A 26974-nucleotide genomic window follows, 5' to 3' on the forward strand; every position below is an offset into this window, starting at 1 on the left:
GGTTTCCATGATAGTCAGCTATAAAACCTTTAAGAGTTGCTGATGCCAGCTAAATCACTCACAGAGGGATGTAAACTGCTGCAAAGGTCTCCACAGGAGAGCTCTACAATGCCTTATTTAATTGGAGCTCCCCAGTTTGTTCCTGTCAAGCTGCTGTGACCTGCTCAGGTCCCTGGCACAGACTCTGGGCACAGCTGTGTCCCAACAGTCTGGGCACACAGCCCCTTGTGGGCACCCAACACTGGAATTGGAACCTTAAAATACTCAGATGCAGAGTCAGGAAAGCGGGTCTAGGGAAAAGTACAAAAAATACCAACACAGCAGTGAAAAGAAATGGAAGAGGGATTTTGTGTGTTAAAAGAGCAGAGCATAAGCTGGGGAAGCCCACATCCAAGGCAGAAAACGCTGAGCAGCTGTTTTCAAGAGAAACATCACAACTGGGCTCAGGTGAGCCCACAGGGCACTGCAGTGCCAACTTGCACTGGGCACCATCGACCCTTCAGCTTTTATCTTCTCACTCAAACCCACACAGGTCTCTGCAGATCTGCATTACAAACACAGGGCACAGGAAGAGCTTTGAGACAAGTGAAAATATCCTGAAGACATGGCAGGAAACAGACTCCACAAAATGGAGGTTTAAATGGATGGATGGATTTAGCAAAAGTGGAAAGGGGGAATGATAATACCTGGGGGGAAAGGAAAGAGAGCCTGAATAAAACTTTAGCTTGTAAAATGTATCATTATTAATGATAGTCAATGTGTAAGTGACAACTTTATGAGCTTCCAATCCAGCCAGCCTTCTTTCTTTATGAGGAAAATATTAAATTTTCCTTTAATATAAGGTAACAGTGTTGCTTATACAAATATCACGTTTTTCTGTAACCCTGATACCCCTGGATATTGGCTGACTCCAGTAATGGGTTTTACTGATTCTGTCCTCAAATTATCATTTATCACTTCAAAAACTGCAGTCATCATGTAATTCTGTTCTGTTTTACTAGTTTGAATCCAGGACAATTACATCACTCTCGTGAACTTATGGAAAGTGAGAACAACAGAGTGGTAGGTGCTCAAGGTGTGGATTTCTCCAAAGCTGAGCTAAAAGTGACATGATTTCCACAAATTTCTCCTGGGCTCTTCACACCATGTCAGAAGTGTCTGCTTCACAGTGAGTGATGGGAAGACATAATTCCATTCACTACAGTGGGATGTTCCAAGCTGCCTTAAAACAGAAATCTGTCTTCCCCAGCCTTCTCACTTAGTGCTTTATTCCCCTTTGCCAGCAGTGATGAGAACAGAGCAGCAGCCCAGGACAAATACAGGCGGTCTTCTGAACCTGTCACCAGGTTGTGATACAGAACTAACAACGAATGCTGCAGGTTCCCCACCTTTATATATAGAATTAATTTTCTTTATTATTTAATTGGAGCTCCCTTTATTAAATTGCTATATAATTGCTATATATATAAGGACTGTATATTATGGTTAGAAAACTTCAAGTAAGATTGGAATGCTGAATTGGACATATTTAAGTTTTGCAGTTTTGAGGAAATTGGGGCTTTTAATCTCTAAGGTAAAATGCCTCTATAATACTACAGGTCTGGAATTGTTGGGAGATTGTTGCACATGGAGGTGTCACTTGAGGTTAATGCTTCTGATAAATATTACTGCATCACTGTGGAGGGGCAGAGCTGCATTTTAAGGTATGTAAGATGAAGTAAGAGTTATTTGGTTCCAAGGTGAATGGCTCAATGGCACTCTAAGTGTATTAAGTAACTTGGCAATTACATCTGCTGACATTAATAATGGTGACATATTTAAACAAGGTGTTATGTCCCTTCTTTAATGCACCCCATGTCACTGCATGCCAACAAAACCGGGTTAGAAATCCCACCAGCCTGGGTGCAGGCTGCACACTCTGAGCCGCTCACGTACCATGGGAAGGAGCAGATGAAATGTTAAATAAAACATTCATCACTCCAGAGCCTGTCTGTGCCTCTTGACAGAGTATCTGTTTATCCAGGCAGCTCCTCTCTCCTCTCACATTGCCACCACAGATGCTGGCAGCTCCCACAGGGGGTTACTCTGAGCTGGCATCTGTTCTTTACATGTGTGCTAAAGGCATTTCAACAAACCCAGGAGCTGCACAAAAATACTCTACACAGTAAATATAAGCAGAACTGAACACTAAAAAGCACAATAATTCCAGATACTTTTTGTATTTTTTAGTATTTTATTTTAAAACAGACTGCCTACAGTTCTTGGTCGACCACAGAAATTTCAACTTTTAAATTCTTAAGGTCTTCCCTGCAAACACAAAAAGGTGATGGCTTTTGTATATACATTGACATATTGAAATTATATACATATATACGTGTATTGATACATTGAGGTCATATGCATATACATGTACATTGATATATTGAGATTCTCATGCAGCCAGTGAAACTTCAGGAGCTGAAAGTGGTCATCCTTCCCCCACAGCTACAGAGATTTCTGAGAGTCATGAGATTTCTAAGGCAAAAACTCAACTGGGAATCTCCTCCTGGCACTGGGGGAAAACAAAAAAAATGTGCCAAAGTGAAGGGATTAAGAAGAAAAAGACAAAAAGGACATGCATGTAGTTAACAGACAACTATGCAAGAGAAAAAGCTTGTATCAAACACAGGCCAAGATGGTCAATGGGATAGAAGGAATTTAGTAGGAACACTTGGGAAAGTGGGGCAGAAAAAGGGGAATGAGGCACCTCGTTCTCTAGGGCTTTCCCAGCCTTCATACACCATTTTTTTATTACTTATTTTTGACTTTTAAAGCTATACACACTTGGTTGCCTTATACTAGGTATGGGAACTGCATTCTGGAACTAAGCCTGAAATATTAATTCTTGCAATTTATGGTTTGTCCAGATTAAGCAGTGTAGCAGAGAGCAAGAACAGGAGACTTCTTTTGATTTTGGGAAACAGAATTTTCCTGAAATCCAGCAATGGTCACTGAAATGACAGCAAAAGGAAGTATTTACTGTGGCACAGCAAAGACAAAGCCTGAAAAATGAACTTTGCTGGAGATGTTGTGTATGAAAAACAAAAGAGGAAGCCCTGTTTTGTAGTACATCACCTGAAAGATGTAAACCACTCCATCTAGTAATGTACTCCTGTGTACATCATTCCAGCAGATATACAGAAAACTAAAGTTATTGAAGAGAAGCAGATTAAAAGAATAATGGACTTTTTATATGGACTAACAAATCAGTGTGAACAATGCAGGTATTTCAGGACCTCTCTTTTGTTGTTGAAACTTAGTGCCAGAAATGTTGGTTGAAATCTGTTAAGGTGTTGAAATATTCTCTTTTTTTATGCACTGTCAAAGTCCAACCAATGTCGATCCTATATGGGAAAATCTTCATAACAGAAGCACATAGGCACAACAGATTTCATATGTTCTTGTCTCCATACTAAGCAGGAATAGCTGCAAAATATATCCTACCGGATTTTCCTGACTGCGGTACCTTCAGGGCTTCTGCCTCAGTCTGCCTGAAAATGTCTCAATAGTCCATACAGAAAGTGCATCGAGAGATGCAGAGAAATGCCCCTTTTGATCATAAATTCAGGTAATGGCACTCTTGTCCAGATAAGTTGGATCCATTACAGTGCAACAGCCAGCAAATAGACACTTGAGAGAGACATCGATTGTCTATTTCAGAGTTGCCAAGCCTCGCGTTCGGTGGTTTCTCACAAATCAGGCAGCCCAACTTGTCCCAGCTATCTGTACTTTCCCCTTATTTATATATTTTAGCAAACCAAGACGTGAGTGTTGTTATAAATAGACTCAAGAGGAGTGAAATTTCCAATTTGAATTTATTAATTCAAGGCATACAGCATAAGCAAAAGTTTCAGCGCTGGACGGCAGGGGAGTCTCCGCTCCACCAACTGCCGCACCCTCATCCCCAACGTCCCCCTTTTTAAGTTCTTAGTGCTTCCGGACTGCTGTGTCATTTTGAAGTACTCTGCGCTTGCGTTGATTGTTGCAAGGGGGTCTTCTCTCACCTCCTGGTGGTCGATGATGAAGGTCTTGGTAGTCTTCCTCGGTTGTGTCCTTTGACCTGATTCCATATTTGGTAGAAGAGCTTCGCCCTTTCTCTTATAAAACTTACTTAAGATCTTATGATTACCACGCGATTATGCAGGCAAAAAAAGAATTATGTAAGTTAAATAAATCAAACAGGAACTTAACCACATCCTCTATTTTTGAGGTTTTTTTTGTGTAGCAAGCTAGACAAACACTTAATCACATCTTCTATTTTTAAGGTTTTCTGTGTAACGAACAAGAGGTTTTATCTGTTTCAATCCCCCCTTTCTCTTTTATCCTCTTGTTCGTCAAACCTAGCCAATGCGTATCGACTTAGTTCTAAGTATTCTCCCCCTTCGGCTCCCCGCGAAGCTTTGTATTCTGAGCGTATCACCATAAGGTGAGCTGCTTCCAGCCTCCCTTTAACAATATTCACTATTTTATTAAAAAGGCAAAGTCCAAACATAAGTCCCAACATTAACAGTATTACTGGTCCTGCAATAGTTGACAACAAAGTAATAAGCCGGGGGAGTAATTGAACCAAGTTTCATACCAGCTCTGTTGAGCTTCTCTTTCTTTTTTCCTCTGTTCTAACCTTTCTCTAAGTTTTGCCATTGAGTCTTGGATGACCCCACTCTTGTTGACGTATGAGCAACATTCCTCTCGTAAGGCCATGCATAGCCCTTCTTGCTGTAATAATAGAAGGTTTAGTCCTCGCCTATTTTGTAATGCTACTTCTGCCAGGGAATCTAAGGATTCTGTGAGATCTCTTATGGATTCTTCAATTCTCCTTAAATCTTCGTCTACAGATAGTCTAAGTTCTTGAAACCCTTTATGTTGTTGTACTAATGAGGCTACTCCTGTTCCTGTTCCAATTGCTCCGACTCCCAATAACATGGCTACCGTGAGAGTGGTGAAGACTTCCCTTTTTACTAAGTGATGCTCTGGCCCCTGATATTGATCATAAACGTAGTCAGGTGAGTGGTAAGTTATCCTGGGCACGATTAACACTTGAACACAGAATTCACTGGTTCTGTTAAATTTTTCTATATTTATACAAGGAGTAACTCCTAAAGTATTGCAAACCCATTTTGTGTTCATTGCTGGGAGTAGCCATTGTGCTGGCTTTGCTGGATCTCTAAGTTTCCCATACTCAGCACACAGGTGGTGTTTTTCTGGGGTTACTTGTCCTATACATCTCCCCTTCCCTGTGACTTTTGCTAAAGTTATTCCTTTCTGAGTATTCTCTTTCTTCCACAGGCATCTCGCAGGGTTGGTGTCATTTATTCTCTTAGCCTTTGCCGTGATTCCTATTGCCTCATAAAAAGGGGGTTTGAGTGTATAATTTTTGTTTCTAGAACTTTCTGATCTTCCCATCTAATTAGGGACCACTTAAAGGGTTCATGGGTCTGAGCATAGGATATCTTAATCATTACACACATCAGTATTAGCTTTGTCCAAACCGGGTGGTCCACATGGTTGGAATAGGACTTAAAAATTTGTTTTTGTTGTCTTTCTTTTCCCCGTTCCCCTCCCCTTAGTGGTGGCTCACCAATCTTGCGGTAGGACTGCCAGCATCTCCTGGACTTCCCACAGAGGGGCCGAGACTTCCGATTGTCTCCACGGTCCATTACCCCTCTGCCTCGCTCGACGACTCGGTTGCTGCGAGCCTCGAGGGTGACCATCTTCTCGGCAGCAGGGGTATTCTTCAGGAGCTGGATAATTATGATTGTCTCTTCCCCACCTTCTCTCTAAGCTAGCAGCCCAGTTTCTGGCTTTTATTTGTGGGATATCACACCATATGGTGGGACTACTTCTCCTGCACACCACTTCGAGAATGTCAAGGATGAAGGGGGCCGGTTCGTTTGAGTGATAACAGAAGCGTTCGGGGTTTATACCCTTTGAGAAGGTCTCCCACCACTGATCTGATCCAAGTTTTATTTCTCCCGAGTCTACTTTATAATTAAGGATCATAGAAGTTAGTCTCTTTTCATTAGTATAACAGGGGCCGCAAATGCCCCAGGAACCCGTCCTCTCCGACAATGAGTCCACCACGGTTCGTGACACAGCTTACAAGAAAAGCATAAAAATGGGTAACAATCACAGTCCAAATAATTGCATTTTAGTCTTATTTCTTCACATCTGGCTGACTCCCCTCCCCAGGTTTGTCCTTTATATTTGAGGCGAGGAGACTTAAAGTAAGGCTTACCCAGTTCATCCTCTAATCTTTTACAATATCCCGGTGATCGCCCATTTCTTGTTAAGAGGTCTTGAAGATATTGATTGTCCCCTACCCAGACTATTATCCAAATCATGAAGTTCGCTGTAATTTGATTGTGGTTTCTCCAGGGACACTGCAGACCTTCCAGTTGGGTTTCACTGGTCCCTTGATACGACTAGCGTGAGTCCACCCTTTCTCAACAGTTTGGACTGCTGCATCTGTTGTAATAAGTACTTGGTAAGGTCCTTCCCACTTTGGTATCAAGGGGTTTTCTTTCCAGCTTCGGACCAACACCCAATCCCCTGGTTGCACCTGGTGTAAGGTAAAATCTAAGGGGGGTTTTTGTGCAAGCATCCCTTTTTTTTTTTTTTTTTTTTTTTTTTTTTTTTTTTTTTTTTTTTTTTCATAAAGCCTTTTTAAACTTGTTCAATTCTGCTAAGTATTTATTCATGCATTGATCATTAATAACTGGGTGCTCCTGAGGTCCCTCAAGATTGTATGGCATTCTATACAGCATTTCAAAGGGAGATATCCCTATATCTATTCTAGGTGTGGTCCGTATAGTTAATAGGGCTAAAGGGACACATTTTACCCAGGACATTTTTGTTTCCATTACTAACTTAGTTAGTTGTTTCTTTATTTCTCCATTCATCCTTTCTACTCGTCCTGAACTTTGAGGATGCCACAGAGTATGTTGTTCCCATTTTATTCCAAGAGCTTTGGCTAGGTTCTGGGTTATCTGAGATGTAAAGTGTGGTCCCCGATCAGAATCTATAACTTCTGGGACCCCATATCAAGGAATTATTTCTTCTAGTAATACTTTCGCAACTACCTTAGCAGTTTCCCTCGGGGTTGGGAATGCTTCTACAAAGTGAGTAAGGTGGTCTAACAGACCAGGACTAATAGATATTTTATCCTTCCTACCTTCGGGAGTTCAGTAAAATCTACTTGAATATGCAAAAAAGGTCTCTTTGCCAGAGGTCGCCCTCCCTCTGGCAACTTCCTTAGGTTTTTCCTATTTGTTTGTAGGCACAGAAGGCAACCCCTAGTTACTTGTTTAGCCATGTCCCAGATCCCCATACTCATGTATTTGGTGGCAAAATAATCTGCTAATCCTTGTGATCCCCAATGGGTCTTCTGATGAACTTTTTCCAATAATCTATAGGCCATAACTTTAGGTAATACTTCCCTCCCATCGGGTAGAAACCACCTCCCTTCAGAATTTTCGGTTGCTCCAATTTCTAGCAGCTTTTTCTTTTCTTCTTCCCTAAATTTTATAATTTGGTCTTGGCCCTTTAAATCAGTGATGTCTTTGTCTCCCTTCAGGGTCAGGATTCGTAGTGCTGCTCGCTTTGCTTCTCGATCCGCTGCATTATTTCCCCTACTCTGTAAATCTAATCCCCGTTGGTGCCCTTTTAGATGGACTACTGCCAACCTTCGGGGTTTCCTTAGTGCTTTTAAAACTTCCGTAATAAGATTCCTGTGAACTAAATCTTTTCCTTGAGAATTGACCAGCCCCCTTTCTTCCCATTTTTTTCCAAATGTATGTACTATTCTATAACAACATTTGGAATCTGTAAAGATAGTTTCCTCTTTTCCTTCCAGAAAATTTAATGCACGCAGTAAGGAGTATAGTTCACACGCTTGGGCTGACCAAGATCTATCTAGTGGCCCTGACTCTAGTATTTGCAACTCAGGTCCCCTAATGATAGCAGACCCTGATGTTCTCGTCCCTTCTATAATCCTTGAGGACCCATCTATGAATAACTTTTCTCCTGTGTTTAATTTTTTTTTTTTCTTTTTTTTTTTTTTTTTTTTTTTCAGATCTGGTCTTATTTTTACTTGTTCCTCTATAGTGATTATGCAATCATGCTCTAATGGTTCTGCGCCTCATTCTCCATATAGGAACTCAGCGGGGTTTTGCAAGGCTGTGGTTTCAATTGTTAAATTTGGGGCTTCTATTAGGATTCCTTCGTATTTGAGAAGTCGAGCATCAGATATCCATTTGTCAGCTTTTTGCTGAAGCACCCCCCCCCAATGTTATGGGGAGACATTACCTTCAATGTACTTGTTAAAAGTAATTTTTCGTCCAGAGACAAAGGGTGCTGTCTTATTCTAATCGGGACATCTGGATTCTTAATAGTTACCGTAAAAGGAGTGATTTTTAACTGCCCAACACTCTCAGGAGTGTACCATACTTCGGGATTGATTTTTGCCTCGTCCTCCACTCGCAGAGGACAAAGTTTTATTCTAAGCTCTTTTTCTTCTACATCAATCCTAATTCCTAGTTCAATAATCATGTCTCAACCCAATAAATTATATTCTGATTCGGGAACCAACAAAAATCCCCTATCCCTATTTTTGAATCTGTTTCTATTACTACACCCTTAATAATTTTTACTTCAAATGGTTCCCCTTTTGCCCCAATGACGGTTGCAACTTCTTTAGACAAATTACATCCTTTTGGTAAAAACTGAATAGTTGATCTCTCGGCCCCAGTGTCTACCAGGAAAGGTATTTCCTGGTGTTGGGGACCCACCTTAAGTTTTATCAAGGGCTCTTTAGGTGTTTTTCGGGTCCCCAATAAATAGAGCCCCTGACCCCTCTAATCCATCAGGAATTCCTTCTCATCTTTAATCCTAACCCTACATTCCTTTTTAAAATACCCTCTTTTTTCACAATAGAAACAAATCCTCTGACTTGCTGTCTCTGGGCTCTCCCTTTCTGGGATCCCCAAACTTCCTCTCTTGTCTTTCATACCCCCTATTCCCACTCATTGCTGCCACCATCAGCCTAACTTGCTTCCGATAACTCTCATCCTCTCTCCTAACATACACTTTCTGTGCTTCCCTTAAAAGTTCATCCAGCCCTCGGTCTTGCCAATCTTCAATCTTTTGTATTTTCCTTTTTATATCTTCCCATGATTTTGAAACAAAATGTACCTTTAAAAGAGCTTCTCCGGCTGGTCCATTAGGATCCATACTGGAGTATAGCTGGAAGTTCCGTCTTAACCTTTCTAATCAATCTGTGGGTGATTCATCTTTTTTTCTGTCTATCGTTGAAAGCTTTATCTATATTCTGGCCCCTTGGGACTGATTCCCTAATTCCTTGGATTATTCAAATCCTGCATATGCGTTCGATGGGCTGGGTTTTGATGATCCCATTGCGGATTCTGCAGAGGCCACTTAGTATCCGCGGAGGGACACTGGGCGTGTTGCGCATCCCAGATACGCATTCCCTCTCTCCTAATCATATTTCGTTCTTCAGCCGAAAATAAAATTGTTAAAATCCACTGGAGTTCTTCCCATGTATACATGTTTGGACTCAAAAATTGATCTACCTTATCAGCTACTCCTAAAGGATCTTCTAGTAAATGTCCCATTTCTTCTTTTTTTAAATTCTTGAACATCGGTCGAACTCAGGGGGACTGAAATAAATCCTATTCCTGCCTGCGGACCCCCATCGGCATTTCCCTTAAGGGAAAAAGCCCCGTCTGTTGTTCTTTAGTCCGACTCCTAGTGATTGGACTCCGGTAATCTGATTGGTCAGAGTCACTATCATTACTTTGAGGTGGGGGCACCGGTGCATTTGGCACTGGAGGAGGTGGGGGTGGGACATAAGGAGGGGGTACTATTATAATTTCATCTCCTTTTCCCTTCTTCTCCTTTTTCTTATCCAGTTCCTTATTTTCCTCAGTTAGCTTAAAGATGTATACTTCTGGTCTAAACACCCAGATTTTTGCATACTCGCTTTCTTCTGGCGAGATAGGTTCTTTAGAGTTTACCCAAATGTTTAATGTCTGTCTTACCCAATCTTCCGATGATCCGAAGATGGGCCAATATACATTTTTAGAAATTTCCTTCCCGCCCCAAACTTCTACACAATAGTGTATCATTTTAGCCCTGTCTTTACTTTCAGTTCCTGGGAAGTGTTTCCAGTTACTAAGCAAGTATCCCAGGGGGCTGTCCCTTGGAATGGAGGGAGCTTAACCTGTGCAGGGGGCTTACTCTTCCCCTGTCCCATTCTTCCGGAGTGCCTTCTTACACACACGTATCTTTCACTTCCCCTCTTTCGTGGCCCGAGCCCTCGCGGGTCTGCGGGAACCGCACTACTGGAGGGTCCGCAATCGCTTGGAAGATCTGGCTACCAGTCCTCCTCTCATTCACACATCACATTGCCACACTCCAGGATCCCATTCTTCCGGAGTGCCTTCCACACTCCGGGATCCCAACCCCAACCGGACGGATCCCGTTCTTCCGGAGTGCCCCTGCACTCTGGGATCCCATACTTACGCGTCCTGCGTCTTCGTCCGGACCCTGTGCACAGAAGATTAAGGGGTTCACCGGTGTCTCCCTTTTGCTTATGAGTATAGTTTAGGTTCGTCGGTGGGGGAGGTGGAGGTCGTCCAGAGGGGCCACCTAACTAGGTTAGGTGGGGCGCCCCCTCTCTGGAACAACTTATCCAATTCACTCACCCATCCGAGTCATGGCACCAATTTGTTATAAATAGACTCAAGAGGAGTGAAATTTCCAATTTGAATTTATTAATTCAAGGCATACAGCATAAGCAAAAGTTTCAGCGCTGGACGGCAGGGGAGTCTCTGCTCCACCAACTGCCGAACCCTCATCCCCAACATCCCCCTTTTTAAGTTCTTAGTGCTTCCGGACTGCTATGTCATTTTGAAGTACTCTGCGCCTGCGTTGATTGTTGCTAGGGGGTCTTCTCTCACCTCCTGGTGGTCGATGATGAAGGTCTTGGTAGTCTTCCTCGGTTGTGTCCTTTGACCTGATTCCATATTTGGTAGAAGAGCTTCGCCCTTTCTCTTATAAAACTTACTTAAGATCTTATGATTACCACGCGATTATGCAGGCAAAAAAAGAATTATGTAAGTTAAATAAATCAAACAGGAACTTAACCACATCCTCTATTTTTGAGGTTTTTTTTGTGTAGCAAGCTAGACAAACACTTAATCACATCTTCTATTTTTAAGGTTTTCTGTGTAACGAACAAGAGGTTTTATCTGTTTCAAGTGTCCATTGGCTACAGGTTACATAGTTCTCTTATTTATTAGGATTCTCTCTTCTATTGGTTAATGAGTGTCTTGCATCTCCTGCTAATCACTGCCACGCTCTCCCTTTCTCCGCCTTTGGCTCGCTGCTTTCCTGTGGGCCGCTTCAGGAGTTGGAGCTCCTGACCTGCCCCTGCAAAACTGCCACAACACGGCTTCCACCACAGCTTTTTCCACGGAACCAGTCTTAGCCTAAAGCACTCTTTACTGCCTAGGGTTAGGCTTTTGAAACCACAAAGCCCAGAGCTCCAGACACGCTGCAGCTGCAAAAGGCATCCCAAGGGGAACAGAAAACTGCCACAACATGGCTTCCACCATGGCTGTTCCTTGGAACCAGACTTAGCCGAAATTCCCCTTTACCTGCTCAGAGCTGATTCTACACAGTTACTGACTGGCCTTGCTTTGTTCCTTGTCCTCGTGGCTGCTGAATTCTGCATTTCACGTGTATCAGTGGAAATCCTTCTCCTGATCGCTGTTAACCTCCCGCGGGGCTGAGATCATCGGAACATGTCCAGCCCCAAACATTAACAAGGCAGTGCTGCTGACCAGGAATTTATGTTTCCAACAGCTGCACACCACTTAGAGCTTGTTGGCTGCCCTGTTTAACAGATTAAATCTCCCTCCCTGTCGATTAGGTTTGCAAGTTACAAAGATCAGTCAGCAAAGAACATTTTCTTAACAAAATTTTACATACTCCACATTTTACGAGTAGTGCCAAGGCATAGGCAGGATGTGATTAAACTCTCCATGAGCTCTTTTGAGTGGAATCCTGCTAGCATGGGGCTCCCATGAGGGCTGGATTGCCAGTGGTTAGGCAAGGGGTGGCTGTTGGAAGTGTTTTTTATTGGTCTCCTATTTTTCTTGTTTACTGTTCAGGCTGTGGATAACGGACTCTGAGCAGAGCAGTAGCATTGCTTTAAAGAAGGGGTGGGTTGAGATGAGGAAGAAAGCTGATGGGGGCAAGTTTACTCCTATTGTGACTATTATTAGGGCGAAATGATTTGATGTGGAGAAAGCCGTGTTTAATGCAGTTCTCTCTGAGGCCTCATGTGCCGGCAAACAGCGCGGAGGGGTCCCCAGGAGCGGCACAGAGAAGGGCGAGGGCGGCGTTGGTGCACATGGGGTGGGGGTGCGAGTGAGAGGGGAAGATCCAGGTGCTACCGACATTGCCGGCTTCGAACCTTCAGCAGTGCAGTGCTGCTGCCAGCAGGGCTGAGGGAGGCAGAGACGCAGCCGGAATCAGCGCATGGCCCGGGCTGGGCACCGCAGCCGGGGCCGCTCCTCAGGGCAGGGCACGGCAGGACCCGCCCCGCGCGTGCGCAGCGGGAGCAGCGGCCATGGCGCGGCCGGGCCGGGCCGGCCTCAAGGAGCAGCGCTATGACCGCCAGCTCAGGTACCGCGGGCGGGCACGGACCGGCACCGCCCGGCACGGACCGGCTCCGACCGAGCGGGGAGTGGGGTCGCGCCTCCGGCGGCCCGCGGAGGGCACGGGCCCGCTCGGCGCCGCGCCGGGGACCGGCCCCCGGGGCCGCGGGGAACAGGAGCTGTGTCCGACCACCGGGGCCGTGAGGGCTCTGTCGGCACACGGACAGTAGATATGCAATAAATTAACAGGATATATTTAGGGGAATACATATATATATGCATACATAATCTTAAGTGTATACACAAAGGGGGATGGAGATACATAAAAGTATATACGTAGGTACTTATGTACATTTTTATATAAGATATATAAATTATTTGTACAATGTTTGTTGTATAAGTATATAATATATAAGTATGTTTATTCTAAATATTGATATTATGTATATCTCTCTGTATATATATGAACGTATAAAGGGGCGTGCTGGAAAGATGGAGCCGGGCTCTGCTGCGGGCCCAGCCATGGCCCCAGAGCCACGGGCAGGGCCTGAGCCCAGGAGCTGCCCCTGCCCATGCCCAGAGCTCCTGCCCTGGCAGTGCCCAGCCCTGAGCAGATGGGGCACAGAGGCTGTGCAGGCTCCTGCCTGGGGACACTGCAGAGCCACACGGACACACTGCTGTGCCCTGGGCTCTGGGCTGGCCCTGCTGGAGCAGGGAGGTGCCACCACAGCAGCCCCTGTGGGCCCCTCCAGGCTGAGCCATTCTTGGGTTCTGTAAAAGGGCAGAAAAGATCCGAGTTACCAGGAAGGGGTAGCGGCACCGGTGTTAGCGCTGGCTGTCTGCAGTGCAGCTGTTAAGTTTCCACACGGAGCCGCTGGAGAGGATCCTGTGGAGGGCACAGAGAGGATTTGGGGTCTGGAGCACCTCTGGTCTGCTGGGAGCTGACCTGGCTGGCCCAAAGAGAAAACTGAGAGGGGATCTCATCAATGCATAGAAATATCTCAAAAGTGGGAGTAAGAGGATGGGGCAAAACTTTCTAGTGATGCCTAGCAGCAGGACAAAGAGCAATGGCCATAAGCTAAAACACAACAAAATTCACCCCAACATGAGGAAGAATTTGTTTTCCTGGAGGGGCAGAGCCCTGGAGCTGATGCCCAGGGAGGCTGTGGAATCTCCCTCTCTGGGACATTCCAAACCCACCTGGACATGTTCCTGTGTCACCTGCTCCAGGTGACCCTGCCTGGGCAGGGCTTGGACTGGGTGACCTCCAGAGCTCCCTTCCAAGCCTAAAAATTCTGTGAGTTACTGCCCCAGTGAAACCAGCAGGACATGTCACTCAGGACTGTCCCAGCCAGATCTCAGCCTCAGTGCTGTTCTCTAGGGGTCTGAAGTACCAGACTCAGCATGACTGATTTCTGTCTCCTGTGTGTTTCAGTGTCTTGTATGAGAAATTTTAAAAAATACATATAAAAATACTATTTATTATGAGAGTTAGGAAAAGCAGAACAGGACAAAATTTGGGCAAGGACTGCTTTAACCCTTGCTGGTTTTTAACCAGTTAAAGTATGTTCCAAGAGAAAGAGGTGTGTGCATGCATCTGGTGTAAAGTTGGAGAAAATGAGATGTCAGGGAAACTCTCTTTGGAAAGTCTCAGTTTTCACAGTAAGTTTCTTTAAGGGTGTTTATTTTGGTTAGTGCTGTTTAGGTCCTCAGCAGTGAATGGACAGTAGCATGCCAGCCCTCCATTTGTCTTTTTTTTGTTGTTGTTGTTATTTTATTTTATTGGCTGTGCAATCTGAAGTTCAATAGCTTCATTGCCTTTTGGTTTCCCTCCCAATGCAGACTGTGGGGTGACCATGGCCAGGAAGCGTTGGAATCTGCCCATGTTTGTGTGATAAATGCAACAGCAACAGGAACTGAAATACTCAAAAACTTGGTGCTGCCAGGTCAGTAGATATTTCTTCTGTCTCTTCTTTGTGATCTATCTGACAGCTTAATGATGCCAAGTTATTCATTGGAGGTTTTTTCCCCCCAAAGGTATTGGTTCGTTTACAATTGTCGATGGGAATCGAGTCTCTGGAGAAGATGTTGGAAATAAGTAGGTTTTTTTATTGATTTCAGTTACAAATTGACAAGTGACAGAGTTTCATGGGTAGTTCCATCTCTATATTTGCTAAGAAGCCCTGTAAGATTCTTTTAAAAGCCACTCTGTGTTTCTCCAGGTCTTCTGTGGGTTTGGGGGTTGGTGACAAACAGCATGCACAGTCATTTTGACATTAGTTGCTAAATTATTTTACTTGCTGGGTTTGGACCTTACAGGTGTGTCAAGTTTATAAGGACAATGCTCTACTCAATATAAAAATACTGAAAGTTAACTTGTTTGATGTAGGCTTGAGCTATGACAGTGCTAGTGTTTCAGTGTGGTTCAGGATGTTTTCCCTAATTCTGGTGATGCAGATGACTTAATTTTCATTAGTCATTGTGCAACTCTGACTGCTAGCATTTATTAGCTTTCATAGCTTTGAAAGGCTCTGTGCAGCAGGGGAAAAGGTAAGAAAATGTTTGCAAATCCTGTAAAAATGATTTGAATACTGATTCTTGATCAAGTTCTGTTATGGTGTGCATAGATACCTGCAGGGGTTATGTGAGGGGGAAGGAAATTCCATTATATGAGGAAATCAGTGCTAGTGAGTCTTTGATTAGCCTGGGGAGAAAGACCCTGCAGCATGAGCCTGTCTTCTAGAGAAGTTTGGCATGTTCTGTATTTCACATTTATGGCTTGGGAATTGAAAAGCTCTCTTAAGAAACTTTCGGAGGAGAATACAACAATGGTGAGAAAAAGCAGATTTAAAGGGGAAAGTGTTTTGTTGTGCATGAGAGCAGCATATTCTGCAGAACAAACTGTAACTTTAGTGTTGTTTTTTCTTCAGAATAAAAATTCACATGTGATTTTCTCTTGCCTCTTTTTCAGTTTCTTTTTACAAAAAAGCCATATTGGTCAGGTAAGGAGTTAATAAATGTCAGTTTATGTGTATTGAAAGCATGGAAGTGTTGAGTATTTAAACGTGGTATTATGAATAATGCTAAAAGCATATGTGTATAGATTGAAGTCTGTTTATTCTTTAACAGAATTCCCATGTTTATTTTAGTTGCTCATAAGTGAGAAGATAAACTCAATTGTGGCAAGATTGAATAGAAAAAAATGAAGAGCTTATGATTAAAATCTATGGAAGGATGAGGTATAAGACCATTGTGGTTGAAGGAGTAAAGCTAAGAGTAGAGAGGGAAATGGGGAAAAAATATCACAAAAACAGAGAGTACAAGAGGCATAGATAACTCCTGGATATTCTGTAATGAAACTGGAAATTAGCAAATAGCTGTCTTACAGTTTGTCTTTTTAAAATGATATTACAGAAAATGCTCTCAAACAGTGTCTGCTATTATGGGATGCATTTTTGCTTCAGATGAGCAAGGCTTGAAGTAAGGAGTCTTAGCTTGTAAATGAGCTTTGTTGTGGGGTATTTTCTGGGGTTGTTTTGTTGGTATTGCTTGGTGTGGCATTGTGTAGTACTCATCCACTGTGTAAACTGCATTTCATTCTGATTGCTCTGAAACAGAGTCGTGCCCAGAGTGCCATGGAGCTCTTGCAGGAATTGAATAGTGACGTTTCTGGAAACTTTGTTGAAGAGGTTTGTCTTCCTGAATTAGTACTATGTGTGTATTATACAGTGTGATAAAAATGTGAAATAACAGCTCTGTGCTGCTTTGTGATGTTGCAGTTTAAATAGATTCAGGATAAAACAGCATTTGAGAAAGATAAATCATTTGTATGTATTTCAAATGAAAAGTCACTTCATGTATTTCAAACACTATTTTGTAACTTCATCTTAATTTTATAACTTTCACTTAACACATCATATTCAGCAGGCTTGCTCTGTACTCAGAAATTGTCAGTGTTCCCTAACATATATTTCCCCCCTGTTTAGAGTCCAGAAAAGCTTTTAGACAACGACCCTTCCTTTTTTAATCGGTTTAACTTGGTGGTTGCAACACAACTGCCAGAAAGGTAAGAATTACCTAAGATTGAATTACCTGTTTTCATTCAGTTTAAAAGCAAGTTTATATATATATATGTGTGTGTGTGTGTGTGTGTGTGTGTGTGTGTGCATTTATGCACAGGCACTTCCTTGCAGAAAAACTTAAACAGAACAGAACTCTGTCATTGTGAAGGAAAATTTCAGCCAGTGATGGCATTTTCTAGAGACCTTTTTGCTCCTCTGATGGAAATTGCCTCTGCTTGAAGTTAGGACTCTGCAACACATGGATCTAATCCTTTATTTCAATCTCACATTGAAGCTTTTTGTTTGATACTTGGAGCATTTGGGAGGGTGGGATGAGACATAAGTAAGATAATGGATGAATATTTTTCCAACTCACTGTAAATTCCTGTATGAAATTGATCACCTTACGTGTTTAGGATCATGATGATATTAGAAAAGTTTTCTGAGAGGACTCTTTCACAGAGTAACTGGTGCAGGAGTTAACTTTGTAGTTAAATGTTGTATTCTGTAGATCTGAAAAAAGCATGTTTTTCCTTCCAGTACATTGTTGCGCCTGGCTGAAGTTCTCTGGAATTCCAATGTTCCTCTGCTGGTCTGCAGGACCTATGGACTGGTTGGTTACATGAGAGTCGTGATTAAAGAACATACAGGTTAGAGGTTTGCTGAGGTAAAGACTTCCTGGAAGGTTTAAAGCTTCAGTAATTTATGTCACTTTGGGGTTTTTTGTTTGTCTTTTTTCAGCTTGTGACACATTTAGTATTTGTTAAGTCTTAGGGAGTTTGCATTCTTTTAGGAATGCATGGGGATTATGGATTGCAGCAAATAGTAAAATTGGGATTATCCTGATATTATGGGTGACTTACACAGAACACTTACTTGGAGAATCAAGCACTGAAAGTAGCAGGTGATCCTGTGTTTGTGTAGCTCTGTTTTGAAGGCCAGACATAATGCTGAGAAATGAGTTGTGATGTTTATTCACAGTTGTTGAATCTCACCCTGACAATATGTTAGAAGATTTGAGACTGGACAGACCATTTCCAGAGCTGACAGAACACGTTCAGGATTACAACTTGGAGCAGATGGACAAAAAGGTTGGTGGGGTTTGCAGTGTGCTGCCCAGCACAGATGCAGATACACAGTGCAGGGATCCTGTGCAAATGGCTCTTGGCAGGTGACTCTGGTGCCAAGACTCATCTGAACAGAACCAACTCTAGAATCAGTCACGAGAAACTATTTTTGCCTTTGCTCCAAATGTTCCAGTCTATTTAAATCTTAAGCAGGTGGGGGTCTTAGGAATCAATGAGTATTCTTGGACAACTTGATCTTTTGCTAGATTATCCCCTCACACCCTCTTTTGAATTTGTTTTTTAATTTTTTTAGTTAACCTACTGTTGCAGAGCTTTGCACCGTGGGTGGTTGTGCATGGCATAAGTTTCACTCCAGAAAAATATTGGAGAACTTGGCTCAGCCTTTTTTAAATAAAGTAATAATAATTTGATAATTTCTTTTATAGTACTTAAAGAACATTTTGGCTGAATCAAAATCTGGAACATGTCGTGTGTCTTTGGAGTAGTGGAAAGGATATTTGGAGATTACATTAAAAATAGGTTTTTAATTTGTTTCCTTTTTTTTTTTTTCTCAATCTGACAAAGATTTCTCCACTGTTCAATTACAGGACCACAGCCACACTCCATGGATTGTGATTGTAGCCAAGTATCTCACAAAATGGTTCAATGAGGTATGTTGCAAAACTGTATTATTACTGTTACTGGTCTGTCTTTTCTGAAGCAGTTAATTCTTTTTGCTGTGTGTGACATTAAAAAAAGGTGGAGTCATAAAAAAATTACTAACTGAAATACAAGTGAATGTGTGAGCAGTGACAGACTCCTGGAGTTTAGCAGTCTGAACACAGTAAGCTCAGTAGTAGGCATTTTAAAGACAAAAATCTCTTTATGTTTTTTACATTTAGAAAAGTGAACAGTTGCCTAAGAATTACAAAGAGAAAGAAGCCTTCAAAGAACTGATTCGGCAAGGTAATCCATGTCCCAGGGCTCCCTTATTCCTGCTGGCAGAAATAGATACAAGGTGGCACCTGAAAAGTAATCCTTAGTTCTCTCAAGTGTAATTTAGGAAAGATATGCTGGTATATACTGATTCTTCTGCTAAATTATTGCTTTGTACAGGTGGCTCTTAAGATGCCAGACTTGCTTATAAATGTTTGTTGTCAATGTTTTATCCTGTCTAAGATCCAGAGTGTGATTTGGGTGGGAGCAAAGGCCTTATGATAAAATTCTGTTAAAAATGTTATAAAGAGGAAAGCAAATGGCTTTTGACACTAGAATTGTTGTTCTGCAAGTATTTGGTGTGTCCACTGACCCATCAGACATTGGTAATCATTCACCTCTGCATGGCCAGGTTCTGTAGCACTGACTGCACTGTCACCAGTGTGGGAATGGCTTCATTTTGCAGGGTGCTAAAACTCATGTGGCATTTTTAAGATCTATATTGTCTTAAATTATTCTAGAAAAACACCATTGACTGAATTTTTGGTATTTCCTTACTTGAAGATGGCCTGTGGGCAAGTTTGAAGAGGTCCTCATCTCCAAGCTGTGATAAGGAGCAGATCTGATCTGTAGTAATTACCTTTGGTTATGTCAGATTTTTAGTGGAGGCACTTTCTTGGCCTGGCTTGATCTTTGGATGCATAAGTATTTGCCAAATTTGATCTAAAACCCCAGCAAAACATGACTGGCATGGGAAGGAGAGTTGAATTGTTAACTTAGTGCCTATGAAGCTTCATTGCATCCTTCTTACACAAAAAACCCAGTGCTTTTGTGCTGAGGAATTTCTACTTAGCATTACAGGAAAATGAATCATATGAAGAATTTAGATGAAGTTAGCTTTATAATTACATCTGATCTTTTTTCTTGTGATTTATTTTTCATTTTTTTGCTGGTAGCTGATAGGCCACAAATGCAGTACAAATACATCCACAGCCAGCCTGCTCTGTTGGTAAGACATAAATGATGAGATGTAACTCAAACAGTTGTGTGTTTTAACTGTATTTTTTTTCAATAAGGTATCTTAAAGAATGAAAATGGCACCCCAGAAGATGAGGAAAACTTTGAGGAAGCTATAAAAAATGTGAATACAGCATTAAATCGTACAGAGGTAAAATAAGCATCTCTGTGATAAAACTGAAGCAATTTCAACTGCCTCATTTTCTCAGAATATATTATTCAGTTTTAAGACAGAAATTCCATTTATAACATTTGTATTTAGTATTTAGCTAAAACAGGATTAGTACAATGTTAGAACTGCAGTTGTGTAGTTAAATAGACCTAGACTAGCTGGAAATGTAGCTTATGGAAATTCTCTTACTCCCTTGCTCTTGCAAGAAATCTGCATTTCCCTCCAGCAGACTTGAATTCAATAAATTCACTTCTTTGCTCTTGAAGAAACTTACTACAAAATTCCCTTCATAAACTGGTCAAGCTTAAAAGCATTAGAAGTGATGTTTTCATTATTTCTTAACTAATCCTGACCTCATAACATGTGGTTTAAAATTAAGCTCTGATTTCTTTAGTTTCTCATCTGGGGTAAACTGTAAAGGCTACATGGGGCAAAAGCACATTCTGTAATTCTTCTTAGATTATGTTCTTTTGTTTTGAACTGTGCTGATCCTTGCTTGGATGGTCATGTTAAGTCTCCCAAAAAGCATCAGGTAAAACTTAGTGCTGTCATCCAAGCCACTACAAGACACAGCCCAGAATATTAATATTTATTTGAGTTTGTGCCAGACTGACCTGCAGCAGTTAAGGATTCTGACTGACTTTTGTAGCCCCATTCCCCTTCCCTGGCCTTTTGGCTGCTCTGCCCCACCAGGCAGGGTGGGCACTTACTGCTGCAGTTCTTTAAATCTTCTCTGTCAAAGATGGAAGTCAGATGAGATTTTGTTTGTGACATTGATCTTGCTCTTGGGCAGGGCTGCTGTTTGAAATGTGTCTGAGCAGCACTGACTGTGTAGGATTCAGACATTTGCTGTGAAACTCTGAGGTCACTTGGAGTTGGCTCACCTATGTACTGAGAGATGAGATAATTCAAGAAATCAAAAGTCAAAGAATTTCCAACCCAATTTATTTATTTTCATAGATTCCAAGAGGCATTGAAGAGCTTTTTAATGATGACTGCTGCCTAAAACTAACGGAGCAGGTATGAGTAGTTAAGGGTAAGACTTAAATGTAGAAAAAGCATTGTATATAACATCTGTGTACATGGCTGTCTCTTGTGCTTTTGTAGTCATCTTCCTTCTGGATTTTGGTTCGAGCTTTAAAGGAATTTGTGGCAAATGAAGGGCAAGGAAGCTTGCCTGTCCGGGGCACCATTCCTGATATGATAGCAGACTCCAGTAAATTCATCAAATTGCAAAATGTGTAAGTAGACAACTGCTTGAGGGAGCTCACTACCATTCGTGTGGCTTGTATTTTGTCTTTATAATGTGAAACAAACAAACAAAAAAAAGATTGCCTTCAATGTGGAGTTGATGGCTTTCTGTTGTAATTATTTACTTCTTCATTATTACCAGCTACCGTGAAAAAGCAAAGAAGGATGCTGCTGCTGTGGGGAGCCATGCTGCTAAATTGTTACAGTCCCTGGGCAAGGTGAGTGCAAACCTATGGCCATTCTTTTAATGGAATTAAGTATCTGTGAAGTATCTGCTTTATTTATGAATTTGGTTTGATTGTATAAAAGTAAAATGCATACAGGGATATACTCTTTACAATTTAAGACAGGGTGGTTTTTTTGGTACATTAGTAACTAGTTAATTCACAATAAATCATATGTGAAATGTTATTTCACAATAAATATATTAATATATATGTGAAAGCAGGAATTCTCTAGCCATTGTGTGTACTGGAATGAGTATATTCTCTCTTTTAGGCACCTGAGTCTATTTCAGAGAGAGAATTGAAATTGTTCTGTGAGTATGCTTGGATTCTGTTCTGGGTTTATGCAAATGATCAAATAATCAAAAACTTCTGAATAATCATGTAGTTATTAAGCAGTAAGTCAGTATTTGAATTTTTTAAGAAAGTACTAAGTGGTTTGCATCCCTCATTTTCAGGAGAAGTAGCAGATATTCAGCATCTCTCAGGAGTGAGTCTGTAAAGGTTGGCTTTAAAATTATGTATCTTTTCACTCCAAACAACAGGGAGCAGCTGCCCTCTGCTTTCTGTGATGAGTACCTGAGCACTCTTGCTCGTGCTGGGGTACTGGTTTGAGTGTGGGCTCTGCAGACTTGAGGTAGTCTGGAAAGCTGTAACTCAGCTGATGGCCTTCAGGCTGTGGCTGTCCTGGGTGTGTACAGGTCTCCAGCAGCAGCCTGGCTGAGGCTCCTCAGAGCTGGAAAGCTCCCCTGTAAGCACAGAGCCAAGAGAGTGCTGCCCTGCATTGGTAAAAGCATTTGGGAGCCTCCCAGTTGCTCCTTTTTCAGTGCTGGGTTGTAATTGCACCTTGGGTCGATCCATAGCAATGATACTGGAAAAGGACCTTTGCCAGCTGTGCTGTTAAAATACTAATTGAGAACATGTGAGGCAGATTAGATGTACTGGAAGATGGCAAGAACCATGTTTGCTAACGTTCAAAAACACATAATCACATAGCAATTACATGCAGTGCTTTTTATTAAGAGCTCTGGGTGTCAGGGGTGTATTCAACCCAAAGCTGACTCCGACCATACATCGGAGATGATCATGTTTTATACTCTATCATTATATAACTTTCATGTTAATTATTAAACTTATATTGTTCTATTGTATACATAGATTTAGCCCCCCTCTGAATTTCCAACATAGTTTAGTAATGAAATATAATTGTTATATAACCATAAGAAGAATAATGAGAAACTATCATCACATGTAACAATTATATCATTTATCATACTGCTTAGGCAGGTGCAGTTGATCTGGGAAAACACAAAGCTTAACATTTTAGATTCTATCTTTAACTTTTTCCAGGGCTCCACTATAATGTTGATTTGCAGCCTGGAAGAGGGAAACATGGTGGCTGGGACTGATGAATTGCTGTGTGTAGCTGTTACGTTAACCACAGAGAGGATACATAGATATTCCGCATGAGCAGGGAGGATTTCCCTAATGTTGCAGTGTGTTTTAAACTTCCGGGTCCCTTACCCAGGTGTGCCAAAACCCTCCCTTCCCCCTCGCCCCTTTGCTGAGTGAGTCCTGTCAATCAGGCTTAACATTCCAGCAAAGGCATCGTGTGGTCAAATTCAAAGGATGCCCCTCAGGCCCAGAGGTCATTGGCCTGTCTAGGTGTCCCTCGTGCCTTGAGACCCCGCCCCCCCACCTGGTTGGTGGCTCACCTGTCCCCTCCCCTCCCCCTGAGCTTAAAAGGTGAGTCCGGCCATGTGGTCGAGCGTTCTGTTGGAGGTCTTCCCAAGATTCAGACCTCTGTAACCATGGAATAAACCACTGCATTAAACCCTCCAGCAGAATCCCTCCTTTTTTCTCTTCACCTTCGCCTGAAGCCTTCTTCCTAAGGTAAACGGAGTCCCTAGCAAGCCTGGACTTGTTTAGTGCCCGGCTGCAACCACCAGCAAGCTAAAGGTGTCTCTGGGGTGATACACCACAGAAGCCGCCCTTGGCTCAGCAGCGAGGGTCAGACTGGCCCAGGCACAATCTAACTGGTAATATTGGGATTCATGTTCCAATACCCTAAAACTCTCCCAGCCCTAGACCTAAAGGTAGTTAAACAGGCTTTTATTACTGCAAGCTGAGAAGAAGCAGGGAGGTGTTGAATGAAACGCTGCTAGGTTGTGCCTTTGCCGTGTGCCATGGCAGTGGGACGGAGCTGCAGTGAGGGTGGCACTGACGGGCGGTGTCTCCTTGTCCCCGTGCAGGCAGCAACGCCGCCTTCCTGCGCGTGGTGCGCTGCCGCTCGCTGGCTGAGGAGCACAGCCCCAGCTCCTGCAGCAGGGATGCCATCGGTGAGTACTGCATTTCAAACTTGCAGTGCCTTGGTGAGGAAAGCAAAACGTAAGCGACATGTTGTGTTGTTTATCATTTGCAATGTCACAAAGTCTTCAGTGAGTTAAAATACTTAATGTAAGGAATATGTCTCTCAACTACAGTTGTGGAGATTTAGGTCTGGAATGTTGAATTCAGTTTGATTTGGAAATTTCAAAAGTGACCTTAGAGGTTGATGCGTATTTCAGCTTTTGTTTTCTTGTGGATTTTACTTGTAGTACTCTGTAAATAAAACACTGGGGTTTTTTTCAAATTTCTTTTTTCTGTATGTCAGTTATTTCTGACAGAGCTGAAAAGGTGCTTTAACTTGACCAAATAAAATAAATATCTTGACCCCTTTCAGCTTATCTCTTTAGGATGTGAACTAACAAACTAGTTACTTGATATTGCTTTTTGCTTTTTATATTGCTTTTTGCTTTTTATATTATCTTTTTTTTTTTTTTTGTTGAGCCAGATAAAAGTAGCAGCTAGTATTTACAAAGACTACTGTGCTGTGTGGTAAGGGATTTAAGACCTGTTTTATAATTACAGTCATTACAGATAATACTTAAAACATGTATTTCAAATCCTAAAATTATAACTAAGGAATACCCATTTAAAGCACCTGCCAGAATTGAAATGTGTTTCTTCACTGAATAGTTTATATTAAATACATAAAATATGGTTTTGTTATAAACTTTGGAGGCAAAATTGTGTATCTGACAGCTGTTTGATCAAGGTTCTGTCATAGGTTGCATTCATTAAGGTTTCTTTCTACTGCAGATTTACTATTTTCAGGCAATTCAAACATTGCTTTTTCCATTCTGTCTGTACCAGCTAACCAGCTCTCTTGCTGTTTTCAGTTTCCCATATGGATAACCCTGACAGTGAAATAGTACTGTACTTGATGCTGAGGGCTGTCAATAGGTTTTACAAGCAGCATGGCAGATACCCAGGTATGTTAATACCAGTTCTTCACATCATCAAAAAAAATATAAAGTCCAGTAGTTACTGTAGTTCAAGTTATAAACTGCAAAAACATTAGTTGTGGTTTTGTTTCCACAGTAATACAACTTTAGGAATATGAAAATTAGAGTTTTTTCTCTTCAGGAACTTAAAAAATTTATCTGAATTGGTATCATTAATGGGTTGTTTGGACTATGAATCAGTTCAGCTATGCAGTAATTTGTCTATCATAAGAAGCATCAACAGAATATTCAATTACTATTTGTCTAGTACTAATAACACAATAATTGGCTTAGAAACTTTAGGAAAACAAAATATTCAGGCTGCCATTTAAACTCCTTAGCTTTGCCTGTGATGTTACAGTTGTGTGATGAAACAGTTGATGAGTTGATTTATTTTCCAGGTGTCTACAACTACCAGGTGGAAGATGATATTGCGAAGCTAAAATCATGCCTTACTGGTTTCCTCCAAGAACATGGGCTGTCTGTAGTGGTGAAAGATGACTATGTGCAGGAGTTGTAAGTGTTGTTTTTGAGGTGTGGCTTTGTTGGTAGAGCTGCTGGGCTCTTTGTGACTGTTCCTTTCCTGTGCAGTTGTCGCTACGGAGCCGCCGAGCCTCACGCTGTTGCTGCCTTCATGGGAGGTAAGGGTGACATCCAGGGCCACACCAACAGCCTGCTCAGCCACAGCTCTGCTGCCTTGGTGACTCTGGGCTCCCAGAGCAAAGGCTGGACTGCTCAGCCTTGGTTACTCTGGACTCTGCTGCCTTGGTGACTCTGGGCTCCCAGAGCAAAGGCTGCAGCCACAGATGGCAGTAGGGCACAATCCTCCCCTTCTCCAGATGTGACCTCTTACAGTACATATAGAGTAAGTGAATGCATCAAGGGTTATAATCAGTAAAACTTCAAAAACAATCAAGTCTTCAAGCTTAAAAATGTGTTAAGAAATGAAATGCTGGAAAGAGGCTTAATTTTTTTAAAAGGAAAGTGATAATTACAGTAATTTTACAATTAGTGCAGTATATATCTTCTTTTAACATAATATACATATGTTAGAGATCTATGAAATATCAGCAGCCTTGGATTCTTACCTTCATTTGACCTGCAGATATATTTTAATGGATGCCCGAAATTGATACATCAATTCACTTACCTTCTTTATTTGGCTTCATGCAGTGCTGAAGATTTTGTATTATATTCTGCATATGTAGGAATTTTTTTCTGATAAAGCAAAAGGTAATTTCTGAAGAAGGTACAGAATGTTTCTTACTACAGGAAAACTCAGAGGGAACACACTGAAGTGACCCTTTAGTTTATTTTGCAGTTAAATTTTACATGATTTTTTTTTTTAATCCAGCTTCTCTGATGAGAGAGGTCACAACTTGTGTGGGTCTGTCTGCTCACTCATTTTTATTCTGTGTCTGGATATGGAGAGAAAGTGTATGCAAAGCTAACTTCTGAAGTAGTAGCTTTCTGATCTTCTTTTATAGTGGGAAGTACTGAAGGGCATTTTTGCCTCCTAGGACATTTATCAGGCACTTCTGAAATAATTCCAGTGTAGGGACTTCTAGATAAGTAACGTTATTTTACTCTTGTTTAAATATGACCTGCTAACTGCCTTCTGTTTTTTCTTCTCTTTTGCAGGAGCTGCTGCACAGGAAGTTATCAAAGTCATTACAGGGCAGTTTGTAATTTTTAATAACACCTTTATTTACAGTGGAATGTCACAGACTTCAGCAACTTTCCAGCTGTAGGATAAGCTCTTGACTTCCAGACGCTGCTGCTGTATTTACAGAACTGTAAATACTGTGATGTTCTACCACTGACTGGACTGTTCTGTATTACCTGCCAATTAAAGTTTCTTTATTTGTAATTATCTTGTTGTTGTTGTTGTTGTTTCCTGAGGACAAATAAAATCATACTATATCTTGACAATTCTTTAATATCTAGAATTTTTTGACTCACCTCTGAAAGAAAAAGGCAGTAGCTGGTTTTGGCAGGGTAAGTTGCATTTGCAAATTGGCTCACCTTGTTGGCAGCAAAACTGCATTTTTTCTCATCAAAGCTGCTCATCAGCTTGAGTGGGGAGAAGGCACAAAAGGATGAGAGAGGCTGGTGGAGCTCTGATGGTCTGAGGATCCAATGGTGCAAAGAGCTGGAAGGTGAAATACCTTTTATTGAGTTCAGGGTCATTAGGGAAAGGG

At 41.8% G+C, this 26974-nt stretch overlaps 1 protein-coding gene across 1 annotated transcript; it reads left to right on the forward strand.

The window, feature by feature from the left end:
• The first annotated feature begins 12597 nt into the window (after positions 1-12597).
• On the forward strand, positions 12598-26646 carry NAE1 (NEDD8 activating enzyme E1 subunit 1). Its single transcript, XM_064723219.1, has 20 exons — positions 12598-12747; positions 14562-14665; positions 14757-14817; positions 15691-15721; positions 16337-16408; positions 16706-16785; positions 17321-17430; positions 17762-17871; positions 18456-18518; positions 18750-18813; positions 19860-19951; positions 20933-20992; positions 21080-21213; positions 21366-21441; positions 21722-21761; positions 23700-23786; positions 24669-24761; positions 25175-25289; positions 25365-25414; positions 26415-26646. Exons 1-20 carry the CDS (start codon positions 12692-12694, stop codon positions 26522-26524), a joined length of 1608 nt encoding a protein of 535 aa, XP_064579289.1. The 5' UTR covers positions 12598-12691; the 3' UTR covers positions 26525-26646.
• Positions 26647-26974: the final 328 nt, after the last annotated feature.

The sequence above is a fragment of the Zonotrichia leucophrys genome, chromosome 11 (assembly GCF_028769735.1).
Source record: "Zonotrichia leucophrys gambelii isolate GWCS_2022_RI chromosome 11, RI_Zleu_2.0, whole genome shotgun sequence".
Classification (NCBI taxonomy): domain Eukaryota; kingdom Metazoa; phylum Chordata; class Aves; order Passeriformes; family Passerellidae; genus Zonotrichia; species Zonotrichia leucophrys.

What these genes read in the sequence shown, in the direction of transcription:
- NAE1 (XM_064723219.1), top strand. Translation starts at nt 12,692, where the DNA reads ATGGCGCGGCCGGGCCGGGCCGGCCTCAAGGAGCAGCGCTATGACCGC. An exon ending in CTGGAAACTTTGTTGAAGAG is followed by an intron (nt 16,409 to 16,705) that starts GTTTGTCTTCCT and finishes CCCCCTGTTTAG; the next exon opens with AGTCCAGAAAAGCTTTTAGA. An exon ending in CTGCAGCAGGGATGCCATCG is followed by an intron (nt 23,787 to 24,668) that starts GTGAGTACTGCA and finishes TGCTGTTTTCAG; the next exon opens with TTTCCCATATGGATAACCCT.